The following is a 19,689-nucleotide window of genomic DNA, read 5'->3' as shown; positions in this document are numbered from 1 at the left end:
CTGCCTGCCGGGAGAATTGAATGCGGTATTATGGCTGAGCTCGGGGATAAACTCGAGTGTGCCTTGAACATGATTGAGCTGTTGAGACGGACACCTCAACTCCCTCATATAAGACTCTCCCGAGGGCAGCACGATAGCAAAGATATGCAAAATCCAAACAACGATAGAACAAAAAAAAGAAAAAACAAAAGTTCAAGAAGGCTGATGATACCATGTGTCGGGGGCCACGCAAGGAAGAGTGCCGATTTGATTTAAACCTTGTCTTCACCACGAGGCGGTTGGGCAGCATGCCTGGAAGGGCGAAGGCGATCATGGGTACAACCAAACGTGGGGGATATCGTACGATAATCTCTCGAAACCTCGGCGTTCCTGGTGTTGAGAGGGAAACAGACCTAACACAAGAACCAAGCTTGGAGGGCTTCCAATGGGTACTTATATAAGGATGGTCAATTCTCTGCTTCTTTGGTTGTTCTTTGAGGCTTCCTCCCTTCCACCTCAGTTCTCCATTCCAGGACGGGAAGGAGGCAGTTGACATTGCAAATGACTGTCCGGAAATTTGGTCCGGATAAGATGAGATATCGACGATTGTCAGTCAAGTTAAATGAAGGACAAATCTCCGCGAGTCGCGTTGACGGTCAGAGCCCAGTAAAGAATAAGCCACAAAGTTGATCTACGGGTATAGTGTTTGTTAAGATAGATGAGGCTATTCCTGTTGGCGAGAGTTGGACGAGAGCCTCAAAATGGTGTAAAATCAGTAGGTATACGTCACGCAGTTCAAAGAGCTTCAAGACTGCCAAGAACTGAATCGATGCGGACCGCAACTCGGACCATCTGCTTGCGTGGCTTTCGGCTTCAAAGACAATGACTTGAACTCAAGTCTATCGGTGGCTTGAATGTCAGACAGTGTGGCTGTGAAGTACAAGGGGAGCTTCTCTGATTGGCTTATCCCTTTCATTTCATCGTGTCGGCTGGCGGGGAAGACCCGTCAAGGCCCAACAAAGTGGATCACCTTGTGGGTTTCGTTCGCGGCCTTCGTCACTGTACATGTGTCCCGCTATAGTGTAGAAGGCCGGTCAGCGTTAGGCACCAACTCCGGTGATTAAGGGTACAGGTACCAGTGCACAATGGGGGATTGGCACAGAGGACGTTCCCGTTGCTCCTGCCAGGGGAGGCGGAGCACCAGCGATTACGCATCTTCTCCAAGGAACGGCGACTTGAACGGGCGGGCGATTACTGCTGCGACACCTCACACTCGCTGCAACTCCAACGTCTTCCAAGTCCAGTCTCCCTCTCTTCCATCCTCTGACATACCGCCCTCACCACCACCACCCCGCTTCACAGCACACCGCACGCTACTACCGGTCCGCACCTAATACCCGTCATCGCGGACATTCGATCGTTACAAACATATCCCACGACAGCCTTGGTGGGAAGCGCGAATTGCTGGCCATAGCAGTTCAGGAGACAGCTTGAAAGTACACCAAAGAGAGACACAGAGACACAACACCCGTCATGGTGAGTAGCATCATCCGACCTCCACAAGCCGGCCCAAGCCCACTCCAATCCAAGACCAAGGGGATGTGCCGAATACTCTGCGCATTATCACAACAACCTACACAGTTCGACAACCACTAACCAATGTCTTTCTATCCTCACAGGGTATCACAAAGCGATCAAAGGACAAGGCCGCGCGGGCCGAGCGCTCTGCTGGCGGAGACAAGTCCAGCTCGGCCAAGCCCAAGAAGGCCACTTTCGACACCACCAAGAAGAAGGAGATCGGTGTATCAGACCTGACACTACTCAGCAAGGTCTCCAACGAGGCCATCAACGAGAACTTGAAGAAGCGCTTCGAGGGACGCGAGATCTACACATACATCGGCCATGTCTTGGTGTCCGTCAACCCCTTTCGCGACCTGGGCATCTACACCGACCAGGTCCTCGAGAGCTACAAGGGCAAGAACCGTCTGGAGATGCCCCCTCACGTCTTCGCCATTGCCGAATCTGCCTACTACAACATGAAGGCCTACAGCGAGAACCAGTGCGTGATCATTTCGGGCGAGTCCGGAGCCGGCAAGACCGAGGCGGCCAAGCGCATCATGCAGTACATCGCCAACGTGTCTGGCGGCGGGTCGGGGGATATCCAGCAGATCAAGGACATGGTGCTCGCGACAAACCCTCTGCTTGAATCCTTCGGTAACGCCAAGACGCTGCGAAATAACAATTCGTCCCGCTTCGGCAAGTACCTCCAGATTCACTTCAACGCTCAGGGCGAGCCCATCGGTGCCGACATCACCAACTACCTCCTTGAGAAGAGCCGTGTCGTCGGCCAGATCGCCAACGAGCGTAACTTCCACATCTTTTACCAATTCACAAAAGGAGCCTCCCAGCAGTACCGCGAAATGTACGGCATCCAGAAACCCGAAACATACCTCTATACCAGCAAGGCCAAGTGCTTCGATGTCGACGGTATCGATGATTTGGCCGAGTACCAGGATACCCTTAATGCTATGAAGATTATCGGTCTCTCGCAGCAGGAACAGGACAATATCTTCCGAATGCTGTCGGCTATTCTTTGGGCAGGAAACCTGGTGTTTAAGGAGGGTGATGATGGATATGCTGCTGTATCAGATCAGTCCGTGGTTGATTTCTTGGCATACCTCCTCGAGGTTGATCCCGCTCAGCTGGTCCACGCCCTCACGATCCGTATCTTGACCCCAAGACCCGGTGAGGTTATCGAGTCTCCCGCCAACGTTCCCCAGGCTACCGCGACAAGAGATGCCCTGGCAATGGCCATTTACTACAACTTGTTTGACTGGATTGTGGAGCGCATCAACTTGTCGCTCAAAGCTCGCCAAGCTACGACGAACTCGATTGGTATCCTTGATATTTACGGTTTCGAAATTTTCGAAAAGAACAGCTTTGAACAGCTCTGTATCAACTACGTGAACGAAAAGCTCCAGCAAATCTTCATCCAATTGACACTCAAGGCCGAGCAGGATGAGTACGCGAGGGAACAGATCAAGTGGACGCCCATCAAGTACTTTGACAACAAGATTGTGTGCGACTTGATTGAGTCTACCAGGCCCCCTGGTATTTTCTCTGCTATGAAGGATGCCACCAAGACTGCCCACGCTGATCCGGCGGCTTCCGACCGCACCTTCATGCAGAGCATCAACGGCATGTCGAACCCCCATCTTACGCCCCGTCAGGGTGCTTTTATTGTCAAGCACTACGCCGGTGATGTAACGTACAGTGTGGACGGTATCACGGACAAGAACAAGGATTTGCTTCTCAAGGGTGTCCAGAATCTCTTCCAGGCCAGCCAGAACCAGTTCGTTCATACTCTGTTCCCCCAGCAGGTCGACTTGGACAACCGCAGGCAGCCCCCTTCTGCCGGTGACAGAATCAGAACTTCCGCGAATGCTTTAGTCGATACTCTGATGAAGTGCCAGCCTTCATATATCCGTACTATCAAACCCAACGAGAACAAGTCGCCAACAGAGTACAACGAGCCCAATGTTCTTCATCAGGTCAAGTATCTCGGTCTTCAAGAAAACGTTCGCATTCGCCGCGCCGGTTTCGCATACCGTCAGTCGTTCGAGAAGTTTGTCGACCGCTTCTTCCTACTCTCGCCTGCCACATCATACGCTGGTGAGTATACCTGGACGGGCTCTTACGAAGCGGCTACGAAGCAAATCCTCAAGGACACGAGTATCCCGCAGGAGGAGTGGCAATTAGGTGTGACCAAGGCTTTCATCAAGTCGCCCGAGACTTTGTTCGCTCTGGAGCATATGAGAGACAGGTACTGGCATAACATGGCGACGCGCATTCAGCGCATGTGGCGTGCGTACCTTGCATACAGGGCAGAGGCTGCCATCCGTATCCAGCGTATCTGGAGGAAGAAACGCGTTGGTGCCGAGTACCTGCAGCTCCGTGAAGAAGGCCATAAGGTGTTGGGAGGCCGCAAGGAGCGCAGGAGAATGTCTATTCTTGGTTCCCGTCGGTTCTTGGGTGACTACCTTGGCATCAATGCTACCACCGGTCCTGGTGCTCAGATTCGCAATGCCATCGGCATTGGTAGCAACGAGAAAGCAGTCTTCTCTTGCCGCGGTGAGCTTCTTGAGCACAAGTTTGGTCGTTCCAGCAAGCCTAGTCCTAGAATCCTGGTCGTGACCAACAGCAAGTTCTACATCGTCGCCCAGGTTCTCAATCAGGGTCACGTTCAGATCATGGCAGAGAAGGCATTCCCATTGGCTTCCATCAAGTTCATCGGGGCGTCGACCGCTAGAGACGACTGGTTCTCCCTGGGTGTTGGGTCGCAGCAAGAGCCCGATCCCCTACTCAACTGCGTGCTCAAGACAGAGATGTTCACGCAGATGAAGAGGGTCATGCCCGGAAGCTTCAATCTGAAGATTGGCGACGCCATTGAGTACGCCAAGAAACCCGGCAAGATGCAGTTGGTCAAGGTGTTGAAGGATGCACCAACCTCGCAGGACTTCTACAAGAGCAGTACTGTTCATACTCAGCCTGGCGAGCCTCCCAACTCTGTGTCCAGGCCCCAACCCAAGGCCAAGCCTGTTCCTCCAAGGCCTATCACCAAGGGCAAGCTTATCAAGCCTGGTGGTCCTGGTGGAAGACCAGCAAGAAATGCCAACCCGAACCGCACGGCTCAGCCCCGGCCCGGTGGCGGTCCTTCTATCGCTGCTTCCAACCCTCTTGCTTCTTCTGCCACTGCGGCTTCTAGCAGGCCTGTTCCCGCTCACCCTGGGGCAGCCTCTACCACGGCCGCTGCCAAGTCCCTTCCCAGTCACACGAGGCAGCAGTCTAGCACCTCGACCGTGCGCCCTCCGCCGCCGCCTCCTCCAGCGCCGGCTGCTAAGCCTAAGATCATGGCCAAGGTACTGTATGACTTTGCTGGTACAAGGGAAAACGAGCTCTCCATCAAGGCTGGAGATATAATTGAGATTGTCCAGAAAGAGAACAATGGTATGTTCCCCGCCCCTCCCTAGCCATTTATCTTCGTCTTGAATATATAGAAATCCTAACAACCATTATCACAGGCTGGTGGCTAGCCAAGACCCCCGAAGGCCAAGCCTGGGTTCCTGCCGCATACGTAGAAGAGCAAGCCCCCGCACCTCCTGTCGTCGCGCCCCGTCCTCCTCCTCCTCCTCCCCCCGCTGCCAACGGTGGCGGTCGCGTAGCTCCTCAGCCGCCGGCCAAGCGACCAGTCGCTGGCCGTAAGCCCGCGCCCGCGCCCGCCGTGGCCTCGCTGCAGAATAGGGATTCGGGCATGAGCTTGAACGGAGCGAACGGATCAGGAAGCGATGCGAGCAGGAGCAGTACCCCGACGCCGAGCATAGCGGGCAGTTTGGCGGATGCCTTGAAGGCGAGGAAGCAGGCGATGGCGAAGAGAGATGATGATGAGGATGACTGGTAGTAGCCGTTCGTCTTGTTTGCTGTGCAAGCTATCGTTGTCATTGAAGCAGGCATTTCAGGTGGTTGTGGGGATTAATCAAAGGATGTGTGTGTGGTAGAACACGGAGAAGCGCAGCCGGCGCGTTCAGGCATATATTTATATATATATCTGCTTTTATAAATGTTCAGCTTTAGACAGAAGCGCAGGCGGGGCATGATACTTGTCTTTTTTTTTTTTCTGGCGAGTTTCAGCAGTTTTGATGGTCCTTGAGAAAAGGCAGAGAGCGGTCGGTATCTTTTACAGTTTTAGAATTAGAGGAAATCTGGTTGATTCTTACACAACGTACAAGTATGGAACTTCAACACCCGTGTTAGCGAGTGGGTGGGGAGTGCATAGATAGTGGCCATCACGACAACACCAATGGAAAAAAAATTGATAGTAGGCTCTTCAAAATAAGATTGAATGCGAAATGTGTAGACTGTTTAGGAACATGTTAAGGTTGTGTGCAGTGTCCTGTGACAATTGGTGGCACGCTTGTCGCCCTTTACATATGGCGATGCTAATTTTTGCTGGAAAAAACGTAGAGTAAGTAGTAGAGGGGTGAAGGTGCCGTTGGGTAAGCCAAGTGAAGAGAGACGCAAAATAAAGAGAAGTAAAAGGGGAAGGGTGAAGAAATACGTGAAGAGAAGTCAAGAAGAAAGTGAAGAGAGAGGTTACGTATTTGTATGAACCGAGAAGAAGAAAAAAAATAAAGGACGTAAAAGAAGTAGAAAGAAGTGAAGAAAAAGGTGAACTAGAATACAAATCGAGGTAAAGAGACGTGAAGTGAAAACCGAAATTCAAAGTGAAGTGGGTGATGACTTCGATTCAAGATCCCTTTTCGATAACCTATTTGCTACACCTTACATTACCATCTAGCAAGTACTTGCCTTCAACCGTCAACCTCGGTCTCCTTTTTCTTTGGTCCCTTTAATCTAGTTACCGCCTCTCCACACAGCAACACCTGTACTTTTCTTCCTCAACAAACTCGGTCGTTGTGCTCCACCTCCCAATAAAGAGCTGGTACCTCCACTCCCACTTCCGTTACCATTCCCGCCACCACCGCCACTCCCTCCTGCAACACCAGTAGTCTCACCCCCACCACCGCTATCATTCCCAGCGTTCCCACCGTTTCCACCAGACCCTGAACCACCAGAAGCAGAAGAACCAGAAGAAGCAGCAGCACTAGCAGCACCAGCAATATGTTTCTTCAACCGATTCCCCAAACTCAATCTCGCCGCGCTTATCGGCTCGTCTCCGTAGGGTGGCGGTTTCAGCGCCGTGAATCCTCTTCCGCTGGGCGTGCGTTCGTGATGTGGTGGTCTTTTGCTGTTTTCGCTTCCACTGTCACCTACTCTCGGGGTCGTCGTCAACGACGACGATGATGTGGTGATGGTATCTTTCCCACCTGTGTCGGAGCCGCCAGAGGCTGATCGGGAAGAGTTCCCGGATCGAGAACCGGATCGAGAATGGTGCGAAGGGTGCGAAGGGTGGAGCGGGTCATTCGAAAGCGAAGGTATGCCGCGTGAGGAAGCGACGGATTCCCACTCTTCGCGGTCAATGTCATTGCCTGAGAGCAGAGTCTGCGAGGTGCGGTTGGAGTTGGAGGCCGGGAATTGGGTGGTGGCGGTGCCTTCGTTATTGGAGTCGGCGGAGTCACCTGAATTGTCGTCGGCTGCGATGTAAAAGTGGGAAAGGTTGGAGGAGCGATGGCCGTAGCCACTGCTGTAGCCGCCGGTGGCGGCGAGGTGAGAGGCGGAACTACCGCCTCTACGCCGGCCGAACTGGTGCGGGATTGTGTTTGTGGTGATGCCGGAGGGGGAGGCGGTTGAGACGGCGCGGCGATTGGTAGGGTGGGCGCTGCGGCTGCGGTCGCTGGAGCCGCCGTTGGAGCTGGTGATGGCGATAGTGGGGAGATCATCGTCGTCTTCGTCGTAGTCATCGTCGTTGTCGTCGTTCGGACGGTAGGCATTGGGATCGGAGCGGCCGCCGCGCATGAATTTGGCGAGGTCGGTAGGTACGCTTCGGCGACGCGGTCGGCTGCCGGTGCCTCCGGTGGCGACACTGGCGACGCCGGTCAGGACGGTCTTGATGGAAGATCTTCTTGATATACCCGACTGATTGCCTGAGCTTTTCTCCTTGTCGCGGTCCACCTGCTGGTGTAGACTTCCGCTGGCGGCGCTTCTCATCTTATTCATGGCCGCCACGGCAGCTTGCAAGGCCGACCATCTCTCCACGTGCGCGGTGCTGGCATCTTCGACACAGCAGCAGTCATCACCCGCTGGACATTCTTCTTCGCCCATCTCGTGCCACTCAGCCAGACAGGCTTCGTGGAAGGCGCAACCGCAGTTGAGACAAGGTGGGTAAAGCGCGGCGATAGGCTCGAGACAGTACACGCAGCGCAGCTGTTTCTGTTCTTTCTTGTTACCTGCTTTAACGCACCTATGGCATGTACCAACAGCACCGCCGTATTTGCCCTTGGTCGGCCTGGTGTACTCCACCGGATCAAGCTGCTCTTCATGAATGCGGCAAATGCCCGTAACATCAAGGCCGCGACCAGAGGCGATCAAAGCCTGGAGCTGTTCTTTCCGTCCGCCAAAGGCAGGGTTTTGGCTGGCACTGTTAGCAGCGGTATTCTCAGCCGTTTCGTGATCGTAGTAGCCATCTATGCTATGCGTGACATCACTGTAGCACCCAGAGCTCGATGTCTTGTCGCCCTTGAGGACATTGAACTTCATGATCTCGAGGCGAGATAAAGGCTGGCCCCACATTTGCAGCATCTCGGCGTAGGCATAACGGTAATACGAGTAGACATGGTTGCGGCTTGGATCGAGAAGAGGCGTGTTCAGCCATCCATCGTCGTCAAAGAGGCCCTGGTTCTCTGGGACGACCGAGACGGCAACAGGTACCAAGACCGTCATATCATGATTTCTACCCTCATCATCTGAGAGTGAAGTTCGTGCCGTACCCGGTGTTTCGGGAGCCGTACCCCCAAACACGGTTGAAGTTCCCCAGGTAACACTTGGAGCAAGGTTGTTGAAGATGGCTTCGGCAGGGCTGGGCCGCTTGCGTGGTGGGGGATCTGGAGGTGACCCCGAAACCATTCCAGCCAGTGTCTTCGGGAGGCTGAAAGCTGCAGAAACAGCCGTGTTGGAGCGGGTAAAGAGCCTATTGCTAGGCGATGTCGATAGGCTTTGAGTTTGGTCGCCTTCTCGTAGATGATCTCGAGACATCTTCGGGGGAGTTTCGCCAGCGGAGAAGGAGTTGGGTGTAGGCTCAAGTAAAGCTACGACGTCCTCGATTCCTGGTGACTCTGAGTATATTGCAGGAGTATGGACGGTTCTGGGAGTCGTGATGGCACTACTAGCTTGACTCTTGTAGTTAATATGCCATAATGCTGGGTCGGTAGGGAAATACTCTAGTGAAAAGGAAGGGGCTTTCATAGGCAGGGGTGTCTCAGGCTGGGGAAGATGTGAGCCTGCATAGGCTACCCCGTCCTCAGCGGACGAGTCTCCGAAGATGCAAGCCAGCATGGCTAGCATCTGGATGTCAGCTACCTTTTCAAAATGGTTGAAAAGGTCGGCAATCAAGCTTTGGGCTAATGGGTGGTAACCCCACTTGACACGGCCAGATAAATTACTGTCCCAACCAAAGTGCTGTGCATACTCGTCATCCCGAACCCGTGCAGAGGCGTCCCTGGCTATGACAAGGACAGACTCTTTTCTATTTTGCTGTTCATGGATTTCAAGCGGGATGTCATTCCGCAACAACATGGCCGCATAATGCCATATATGAACGAGGTCGTGATACCCATATTTCTCCGCGACCATGGCATTGTGCATGCACACCTCAGCGCCATCGCCAAAGATCGCATACTCCTGAGCAAACTGTTTCTGCGATGGAAGTAGGCTGCGCAAATCGTGAAGGGCAATGATATTCTTAGGCCTGGCTGGGAGCCTTCTTCGACTGATCCCCGTTCCGGTTCCGGTACCAGCGCCGGTGCCTCCTCCGCTGGAGCGCAACGAGTCGTTTGTACTCCATGTCTTTTTGAGACTACGCCCACCAGGTTGATGCCATAGACTGATCTTGTGCATCGTTGACGGCTCCGAGTCGCTGGAGGAGCTGGATTCTGTGTCTTCCGACCCATCACTCATATCGTCAGAACCCGAGTCATCATCATTGTATCTACGTCTTGGAGGCGGCGAATCCTGGGTGAGACGACCGAAACCCGCAAAATTTGGTTCTCCTTTCTGTCGATCGCGGTAGGCGTCCGAATTGGAGATGGAGAATAGTGCGAGGGCTTGTTGTTCTTTTGAGGGGAAGAAGCACACAAGTCTGCCGTCGTTGGAAAATCTCGCTCCGCACTTTCTGGGCGTTGGCACTGCAATGGGGCGTTGTGTTGGAGCAAGGGTGGCTGTCGGATCAAGTTCAGTGCTCGCCGTAAGGTCCTGTGACATTGAGACAGATCCTCTAGCCTGGACATCGCTGTCTTCCTCGTCACTGGAGCTTTCGTCTGCTAGCGCTTCGATTTCCTCGTCGTTGAGATCCCTGACATTCTTAAAGAGGGTAGTACTATTTTCGAGGTCGACATCGCCGAGCAAGTATGAGAAGGCCACCTCGAGGCAGTTTTGTTTCCTTTCAAGGAACTGGTTGCCAAGTATCTGTAGCTCGCGCTCAATCTTCTCGTGAGTTTCTTCGGGCATGAAGGATGTCTTTTCGACATAAAACTTGGGGGCCTTGCTGGTGGGATAGCTGGTCGGAATATCGACTTTAACCTTGATGAAGATTCCCTCGTCGTTGAAGCCCCATGGCCCCTTCAATGAGGCATTGAGAATCAACGCATCCATATCGATGTTTTCCCATTTCACGTTGGGAAGACGATTGCTGACGTGGATGAACTCGTCTTGAATGGATTCCGGTTCAGCCCAGTCATCGTCATAGGCACCATGGCTGAAAAGGCCAGAGTCTTTGATGCTACCTCGTCCAGGGCCATCGGACTCGGATTTCCGCTTGGTCATGGAGATACCTTTCATCCACCCGATTTGCAATTGACTCTTGTCCATACTTTTGCCGCCATTCACCTTGGCCTTCATTGGAGAACCTCGCCACGTAGGCCCAACCCAACGGAGATGGGAATTTAGGCCATAGCTGAGAGCACTTTTGCGATACTGACCCGAGCTTCCGGGACGCGGGTCGCTCATGGTAGCAGTCCTGCGATCACGGTGGACAGTATCGTCGACTGCGCGGAAAGTCTTGTAAGCTGCGCCTTTGCGGGTGAGGGCCAGGTTCTTCACCACGGTCTTCCCTTTCACATAGCCAACGGACTCAAGAATGTCGGGCTCAACCTTTTGCAACCGCAACTCATTATCTTCGCCCCAGGAAACCAACTGAAACTCGCGCTCATCAACACCCTCGCTAGTGATTGATCCTCGGGTTCTCCACAGAAATTCTTTCACTTTGTGGTTTCCGTGTCCTGAGAACATGGCAACGGGTTCTGATGCGCTCGGAGCCTCTGGGGCGGTTCGCCGATCGTACAGGTAAAGGTTGCCCGGTTCATTCTGTGGCATGGCAAGCAAGCCGTTGCCAAAAGGGGTATGCCTAGCTCGCCATACTGGAAAGTCGGTGCGAATGACCCGCTCTGGTTCGTCGGTCTTTTCGTAGTTCCAGAACTTGATGGTTTTGTCCAAGGAGCAGGTGACCAAGCAGGGGGCGTCAGTCCGATTCCAGTCGATACCGTAGATTTTGGACGTGTGAGCACAAATGGTCTTGAGGGGTTCGACAGTCTTTCGGTCGTCCCAGATATGAAGCCATCGATCGTGAGCCGAAGCAAGAACATGAGGGTCTTGACGACTGTATTTGACCTGCGTTGCACCGGCAAACCAGTCGCAGAATGACAGAGCAGGCTGTCTCGGTCTTCTCAGATCCCAGTGATGAACATATCCGTCAACTGAGCAACTGGCTAAAAGATCTGGATGGTGAGCCGAAAAGTTAATGTCGGTGATGGCTCGACTATGGGCTTGCAACGAGTGCTCGATGGCTCCAGAGGGCGAGTCGTCCCTCATGTTGAGGTTCCATACCAGACAGCGATGATTTGCTGTCGAGGCCACCCAGTAGTCACGAGCTGCAAAGGGAGACCATTGGACATCAACCACCAGCCACGGGAGGCCATGGCTGCTCAGTCTTCGTGGGGGATTCCATGGCGAGTCCAGGTCTATGATAGCGAGGCCCTCAGGGGAAGCAAGAGCAACATCACGGCCCGAGGGTGAGATGGTGGCGGAGCCCACCAAGCCATCAACATGGATGGTCAGGTCGGCATCGAAGCTCTCACTGTCGAAGGCTGACTTGATTGTTTTCGCCTTCTTTGGCGGAGAGTCAAATACGGAGGGCATATTGCGGGATCAGGATTGGACGAGACGGTGCAGCATGGTGCGTACCCTCCCTCATCCCATTCTCAGTGCTGGAGTTTGACTCAAGTGGTAAACCAAGGATGAGTTGAGTTGAGTTGATTTGAGTTGACGGGACTTGACGAGACTTTATGTTGGACTAGACCAGCTCCCCCAAGGACGAATAACCTGGCATTCGTAGGGCGTCTCGGGAATGGTGAAGTCGAATGCAAACCGAAGAGATCACAGGAGGTCGTCGTCGTCGATCAATGCAAAACATATCGAGAGGTGTCGATAGCAGCGGAAGAAAGTACGAAGGCCGGCAGGTTGAAAACAAGTCGACGTGCAATGGAGAAACCGTTCGACCAAGAAGTAGACTCCCTCTCTCTCACTCCAGTCTCTCTCTCTTCAATGGAAGGTCAACCCGACAACGGCGTCAACCTCGACAAGGCGCCGATGAACAGTTGGAGACACGAACGGCACTCGGTGGTGCAGTGGCAGGCAGTGACTTTGGCCAGTACACTAATCATATGGTCTGTGCGCTTATCGCAAGATCCCGATTAGAGGGATGGATGAATGATGGATTCCATCCCGTCACATGGATACCTCTAGGGTAGGTAGGTCACCTCCGGCTGTCGCTGTCAGGGCCGTGACCGCTGTCACAGGGCATTCAGTGGTTTGGTCAGAGAGGCACGCCGCGGGTTCATTACTTGTAAGTACGCCCGCCGTCAGCGCATCCCACACACCCATCTTCTTCCACTTTGCTTCCAGTTCCATCCCGCGTTCTGTCGTCGAGAACTTCCCGCCTTGCTCGTGAATTGCCTGTGTCGCAAGAGATTCTGCCGATTTCGACTTGTCTCCAACAACTTCACAAGGAATCGACTGCCTTGCGACGATTTTGGTCTAGCCATACCTACCTACCTACCTACTTACTACCGCTTTTACCAGACGTTCCCTTATTTACAGGATAGCGCAGTACACTGTGCGTTACTGTTTGCCTCGATTTGTCAACCGGAGCCTCCGAAACGCCTCTTTAACTGCCCTCTTACATCGATCCATACAATCGGCGATAACCCCTCCACTTGCCCTCCTGTCTCTCCCAGCCTCAGCGACAAACATTTTCCTCACCACAATCTCTCCCACTTGCTTGCCGAGCTTCCTTTCGCACTAAACACCAACAGCAATTAATCTAATCATTATGGCGCTTCCGAAGCGGATTGTGAAAGAGACCGAAAGGCTGATGGCGGAGCCGTACGTACATACCATCCCCATCCCGAGAAGCAGACAGTCTAGACCAAAGTCCTAACTTTTCCTTCCTGATCGCAGTGTCCCCGGTATTAGTGCTGTTCCCCACGAGGACAACCTTCGCTATTTCGACGTCGAGATCCACGGCCCTTCGCAATCGCCATATGAGGGTTGGTCTTCCTTAACCCCCACGGCTCCCGATACATTCATCTCTACCTTCAATGCGCCATGAGAACATACAACATGATAGCTAACAGGAGAACCAAACACCAACACAGGTGGTGTCTTCAAGCTCGAACTCTTCCTCCCCGATGACTACCCCATGACCCCTCCCAAGATCCGCTTCCTTACCAAGATCTACCACCCCAACGTCGACAAGCTGGGGCGCATCTGCCTCGACGTCCTCAAGAGTAAGTAGTCCCGAGGAAGAAAAGCCGAGATAGTTGAATACGCCAGTTCCGAAAAGCTAACACACGATACCAACCCGACAGACAACTGGTCCCCCGCCCTCCAGATCCGCACCATCCTCCTCTCCATCCAAGCCCTCCTAGGCGCCCCCAACCCCGACGACCCGCTCGCCCCCGACGTGGCCAAGACCTGGAAGGAGAACCCCAGCGTTGCCGTCGCCACCGCCCGGGAATGGACACAGCAGTACGCCTTGCCATCCCAGTAGGGTCGGAGGCTGGCACCAGGACTCAACGAAATCCCGGGACAGGGCGGCTAATGCGCCGACATGTGACCCAAATGGAGGAAACTTTGACCCATAACGGTTCGGGCCTTAGGACGGCCATTGGGTTCTAGATTACAATTGAGCACAGGAGCAGCTGGTTGTTGTGGCCTTGCGGCAGAGATGGATCACCAAGGCCAACAAGTGGCTGTGGCAATAAAAACAGAGAGATCATGAAGGAAAGCAGTGGAAGAAGTCGGTCTAGCTAGGTGTTTGTGTGAAGCACGGCGCTGGTGGTGTATCATGCACACGCCCACGGTGCATACGGAACGCACAAAGAGAGAGCCTGTGAGAGGGGAATGAGGAAGGGACTGCAGGCTACACGAGAGAAGGAGAGACAACGAATACTGGATCGATGGACGAGGAAGGGGCACGTATGATGGGATGAGTGGAGGATGCTATGGTGGATGCAACAGCCACGCGGCGCCAAGGCAGACACTGGAAGGAGGAGTTTTCCAACATAGAGAACATCCTTTGGAAGCGTTGTGTTTTCAGGTGGTTTTTTTTTTTCCCGCAGCGATAGAGTACCGGGTAGGTCTTTTCAAATACTACATACATATCTTGCAACATGGCTGCTGTTCGGATTTGCGTCTGAGAGTGAGCCTTCCTTGGTAGGCCGAGTAGGTATTCTAGGCAGTTCAGTATGAAGAATAGATTAGTCGGGTTTTGATCAGATGCAGCGGTAAGCTTCAAATACACTCACAAGAACACTGACCAAGTGAAGCGCGGTGTGGTTTCTGAACAAAAAGACATCGGCCGTCTTCACATTTTGTGAATACGAACATAGTGACTGACTGGCTAAGTAGCTTCTGTACAAGCGGAAACGAACTTGGAAATGGAAAAGCGACGACACTCGAAAAAGGTGAAGATAAAACCGCAGATAACACTGATACCTGCAGTCCTCTAGAATAGACAACTATAACTTGTTCATATGATCTCGAGGATTCCAGGCCGCGACGCCAAGTCCAGAGCTTTACTATAGAACAGACCAAGTGGTTAACCATGGAATGGAATGGATGGTCCCGAGGGAGTTACTAGAGGGAGGGATTTTCATAGGGGTAAAGTGGGAGATGAGGCAACACGCAGGAATTTAGGGACAGGATTAAGAATTCCATTCATGAACTGGAACCAGTGTGTTCCTTCCCTCTCGTGGATGGGTGGGAGGGAGGACGGGAGGGCCGAAGAGGACTGAACAGACGGACAGACCGACTTGGAACGGGAGAAAGAGAGGTTGTGGAGTAAGTATATCGAACGAGGAGAGCACTAACCAAGTACCACAGTCAGTCTTTCGGAGGACAGTTGAATGTTCCGTCAAGTTACCTACCTCTCCGTGTCGTCGATTACTACCTAGAGATATGTAAAGAGGTTGCGTAACTTCTACCTGATACCTGATACAATATTTCATGTTCAGTGTTTAGTCGACTTGGCTATCATTTCTAGAATCGAGGTACCTAGGCACTTTGCAGCTTTAATCACACGTTATGAAAAAAAAAATTGAACAAACAACAACAAACGCAACGCAACACATCATGGTGGAATCATCGCGGTGCGTCCAAATGATGAAAAGAGGTTGACATAATAGTTCCTTATTGACAGACTATAAAAGAAAATAAGTCAACATGGTCCTGCTCCGTCACAACTTCTCGTTAGGACGGGGGAGCTAGTTTACTTAGTTACCCAAGTAGCTCTACTACCTGTTTATCTATCCTTTGGGAGAAGAATATATATTGTACGAAACGTGACGCAACACCACCAAGTTGAATCGAACGGAAAGCGACAAAGAGCACAAGTACGCGGTATGAGCACGAGCACGAGCACGAGCACGCGCAGGAATCAATGGGGAACGGACCGGAGAATTAAAGCAGCAGCAGTAGAATAGAATATTTATATCAAAAAAAATAACAAAAAGTCAACTTATGCCCAGGGGTATCTCTCTATTTGCCGGAGTTTGTTGTTGTTGTTTTGTCCTCTTTTCTCTCCATGGTTTTATCCTCCTTATCCCTCTCGCAGACACGAAACTTCTCTCTCTCTCTGTGCGTGCGTCTTGCTCTTGACTGAACTGAAATGAATGGACGGGATCTTGTCACTGAGAATGGGTAGGTAGTTCGTGACGACGACGACGACGATGAAAATGACAATGGCGACGACTGTGGAAGCGGGAGGGCCGTGGTGGAGATTGGATTATCTTTCTTTTCTCTCTCGATTGTTGCAGTAACGGCATTTAGTTATTTGATGTGTCCGTTCTTTCTTTACCAATCCAGTATGCCAGTATGCCAGTTGCATTGCATGCCTGATATCAATTTGTCCAGTCCCTGTCCGCCGCCGTCCGTCCAATGTTCCAACCCTTTCCCATCCAACGCAATATCGAATCCAGCATGGCATCGCACATCCTTTCTTCCCTTGAAAATAAAACGCAAAAACTCGGGGTTCGTTGGGTCCTCCCTCTTTCTCCTCCTATCCTTCATCCTACACGGTGAATGCAAATTTTTTTTGGGGTTATTCCCTTTTCAACTCTTCATTCCCCCGCAATTCCGATCCGACGCCTTCCCTTCCCTGCCTCCATCAGCTAATAACCGATCTTCTTTCTCTTCTCCTTCCATTTCCATCCCCTCTTGTCAATCCGGTGGTCCAGATCGTGGTGACTTGTAACACCTTCAAAGCGCCGTTGTGTCTGCCCATTTGGTTTGATCCGTCCATCCATTCGATCCAAATGTCTGTCTGTCTGTCGGTCTGATTGACTTGTCCAGATTTTCCGCCTTGATAGCCCACAGTGGTGGGTGCCAGCCTTGCCATTGTGGAAATTTCCAATAAGATAAGAGAACAAAGGGACCTCTCGACTCGTTGTTGCTTGCCTATGTTTATATTGTGGTTGTCGTAGAGTGTTAGAGTCGATCCTCTCTTTCTTTTTTTTTGCTGATTTTGGTGGGTGGAAGGGGAAGAGAAAAAGCCGGTGAGCTGAAGAAGGATCCGTTTCGTCTAGTCCGCGATGGAACGACGACGACGACGAAGACGAACAGTTCTCAACCAGCGGTCAAAAGAACGAGATCAATATGCGGGGAGAATAAAGATCGTATGGAAACATTTTGAAAAAGACTACCTGCCCCAACGGTGGTAGTTCAATATTGTTTGTAGAAAATAATAGAAACAAAAAAAGAATAAAAATGTCAAACGCTAATATGCCATGCCGCTGAATTGTGTGTCCACTTCGCGCGAAACAAAAATGTGTGCGATGTGTGACGTGATGATGCCGATTGAATGTGTGTGATGAGTGCAATCTTTTGTCTTCCAGATAATTTAAATGTTGTAATCAAAATGTCTTCTGTCAAAACTATGGTATCTGGATGCGTGACCATGAAACCCCATCTTAGTAGCAGGCCGGATGTTAAGAGAAATATAGAAACCTGAACCTTGTTCGCTGCCAACCAACCTTACACACAGCACTATACACAGGACTCACTCACTCATTGGAGCAAGACCCTTGGGAACTGAACTGAAACATCAACTCAGTAAGCGACTTGAGACGACGGCGCGGTCTCAAAGTACGAGGGCGCCTTTGTTGATGATGATGTTGATGATGCTGAAGTCTGATGTTGTGCTGCTGGTGGGTATGATTGGCTGTGCGAGTTCGGCTGCGGTGTCGGGGTCACCGGACAACGCGGAGCAGGATATTCCTTCATCATCGTGCCGTTTTGTGCGAAGCTGGCAGCGTCGGGGGTGATCGGAGGAGTCATGTATCCATCAGCAGCACCGGGAACGGCTCCCAGGCCCTTGTGGGGAGTGCTGTAGACATTGGACGCCTTGCTGGAGTTGGGGGTCAGCTCGCCAGGAGAGGAAGGCGGAGCGCCGCCACGACGGTTGATGGCGGCCTGCTGAGCGAGGAAGTCGGCGAGCTTGCCAGACACTTTGGAGAGGTATGCGCTGGAATACTTCCTGGAAAGCGTGACGGAAGGCTGGTGAAGGTGCTGCGAAAGAGCCAAGAGCGTGGCGTTCTCGACCTGGTCCCATTCGCCATCATTAACCTCGGGCTTGCCCAAGATAGCCCTCGCCAAGACCAAAGAAACCCGTGCCATGATGGATGGTTTGGTGGAAACGAAATCCCTGTGATACAAGGCAATCTCGCAAATGTATGCCGCCATGTGTTCGACATCCCTGCTGTCCCTTTCCTCGGCCACGATCAACTGAGTGAAAAAGTCGACGGTCGGGTGTCCAATGTTCCAGTCGAGAGTGTTGAGAACGTGCATTTCCATCTGCGTAAACATGCCGGCATCGTAAAGCCCACAGCACATGTTGTTGAGCTCGTTGATCTGGGGAACTCTGTCCTTCTTATCTCCATACTTGGCGGCAATCAGGAGGGCGGCGCAACCGACGAGCTGGTAATGCTGCTTGTAAACGACACGCTTGGAGCAGTACCGATCAAGAAGGTTGACGGTGAGGAAGAGGGTTTCGGGGAGGAGCGAGAAGGCAGCGTGAGCCTCGATAAGGAAGTCGATAAGGTACGGGCGCATGAACCATTGAATCTCGCGTTGCATATCGATGAGGTTAGCATCGGGTAATGTCTCATCCTATAAAATTCAAGTCCATGTCAGTACGATTTGAACCACCCAATCAGAAACGCACATGCACAATCTTACCTCCATGTGACGGATATGCTGCATGATATCCTCAAGGTACTCATCGCAAGCAAGTCGCGAAAGGTTGTTGGCGATCATTTCCTGCTTGTTCCGAGCGATGAGCTTGGCAGCATCCCGAACGTTGACCCTTGGCGCGGGCTGGTCATCGGACTCGACGAAGAAGGTCTCGTCGTTGTGACGTGAGGTAACCATTTTGATGTGGGTGTGGTGGTTGTTGTTGGAAGTTTTTGATTCTCGTAGAGTGGCAATGGCTGAAAGAGTGGTGAGTTCCGAGTTCTCCTGGAAATCGTTTGGTGCAGTATTAGTTGTTGAAATGAGCCGAAAGAATGAGGCTCAAGTCTATGAAGTTATCGCGTGCTGTAAACGGACGAGTATTAAAAGTATTAGAGAGTGTGCTGAAATATCAAGTCTTTCGGATGCTTTTCTGTAGAAGGAGTGACGGTGGCTGTTGATAACGCCGGGCTGGGTTGAAATTGTTAAAAGACGAGAAGTCGAAGGACTCTCGTCAAGGTGACGGGAGGAGTGTGTGCCTGTGGCCGGGACACACGAGGTTATGAATAATGCCGTCTGAAGGGGCTTCTAAACGTTCCAAGTCAGCTAGATTCGCTTCGCAGACTTGGTCCCCAGCAACGGACGGACCGTTCCTGAGAGTACAGCCAGGAGGCTCCCTGGATCTCTGATCAATTCTGAGCTCAGACGGGTTGATGTCGCGACTCCACATTTCAAGGGGTAACTGCAAATTGAGCACGCTGATTGGACAGATCTGATCCATCAAAGCCCAGATCTAGGCTGGATGACTTTCTTTGTGTGCTCGGTGGGTGGTGGAAGGAAAGAGAGGGAAGTGTCCCGCTGTGTATCCTATCTTTGATGGGATGGTGATCGATGCCCTATGGGGCTTGTGAAATTGCGCGATGCATAACGTTGCAGAAGTGAGGCTCGGATGACGGGTTGAAGAATGCGCAGGCTTCGGCAAGGCAAGACAATGCAGAAAAAAAAAGAGTCCCTTACCGCAACGGTCGACACAGTTCTGAAAACTTGAAGCGACCAAGGTGGGAGCGACGAGCTAACGTGTCCCACAAAAGGCAACCTTTGGATCGACGACAAATGCTTCAGGCGTGCGGGTGAAGATGGAAGATGCCGCGGGTCGGTGGCATGTGTCTGGAAAGGGAGAAGACAGCCACAGGTTAGCTCCAGATTCAACATCATATATCATTCCCTCCACTCATTTCTTTTCATTTCTCAGATCCA

General features: G+C 52.1%; 5 protein-coding genes across 5 annotated transcripts; 2 read left to right on the top strand and 3 right to left on the bottom strand.

Moving 5' to 3' along the window:
• Nucleotides 1-1,124: 1,124 nt before the first annotated feature.
• NEUTE1DRAFT_149364 (myosin-1) lies at nucleotides 1,125-5,652 on the top strand (the record flags this gene model as incomplete). Its single annotated transcript, XM_009856969.1, has 3 exons — nucleotides 1,125-1,361; nucleotides 1,659-4,986; nucleotides 5,061-5,652. 3 exons carry the CDS (start codon nucleotides 1,125-1,127, stop codon nucleotides 5,435-5,437), a joined length of 3,942 nt encoding a protein of 1,313 aa, XP_009855271.1.
• Nucleotides 5,653-6,276: 624 nt separating this feature from the next.
• NEUTE1DRAFT_70523 (uncharacterized protein) lies at nucleotides 6,277-11,844 on the bottom strand (the record flags this gene model as incomplete). Its single annotated transcript, XM_009856968.1, has 2 exons — nucleotides 6,277-6,482; nucleotides 6,516-11,844. 2 exons carry the CDS (start codon nucleotides 11,842-11,844, stop codon nucleotides 6,391-6,393), a joined length of 5,421 nt encoding a protein of 1,806 aa, XP_009855270.1.
• Nucleotides 11,845-12,912: 1,068 nt separating this feature from the next.
• Nucleotides 12,913-14,479, top strand: NEUTE1DRAFT_132518 (ubiquitin-conjugating enzyme E2 13; the record flags this gene model as incomplete). The annotated part of the gene is made up of 4 exons (XM_009856967.1): nucleotides 12,913-13,089; nucleotides 13,165-13,253; nucleotides 13,362-13,493; nucleotides 13,575-14,479. 4 exons carry the CDS (start codon nucleotides 13,037-13,039, stop codon nucleotides 13,754-13,756), a joined length of 456 nt encoding a protein of 151 aa, XP_009855269.1.
• Nucleotides 14,480-16,207: 1,728 nt separating this feature from the next.
• On the bottom strand, nucleotides 16,208-16,719 carry NEUTE1DRAFT_118477 (uncharacterized protein; the record flags this gene model as incomplete). The annotated part of the gene is made up of 1 exon (XM_009856966.1): nucleotides 16,208-16,719. The coding sequence occupies one exon, from the start codon at nucleotides 16,601-16,603 to the stop codon at nucleotides 16,373-16,375; it is 231 nt and encodes a 76-aa protein (XP_009855268.1).
• A 3-nt stretch (nucleotides 16,720-16,722) lies between these two features.
• On the bottom strand, nucleotides 16,723-19,021 carry NEUTE1DRAFT_89200 (uncharacterized protein; the record flags this gene model as incomplete). Its single annotated transcript, XM_009856965.1, has 2 exons — nucleotides 16,723-18,372; nucleotides 18,442-19,021. 2 exons carry the CDS (start codon nucleotides 18,631-18,633, stop codon nucleotides 17,314-17,316), a joined length of 1,251 nt encoding a protein of 416 aa, XP_009855267.1.
• Nucleotides 19,022-19,689: the final 668 nt, after the last annotated feature.

This window comes from Neurospora tetrasperma (genome assembly GCF_000213175.1).
Source record: "Neurospora tetrasperma FGSC 2508 unplaced genomic scaffold NEUTE1scaffold_81, whole genome shotgun sequence".
NCBI classification, from domain to species: Eukaryota; Fungi; Ascomycota; class Sordariomycetes; order Sordariales; family Sordariaceae; genus Neurospora; species Neurospora tetrasperma.
This window is presented reverse-complemented; position numbering and strand designations above follow the sequence as displayed.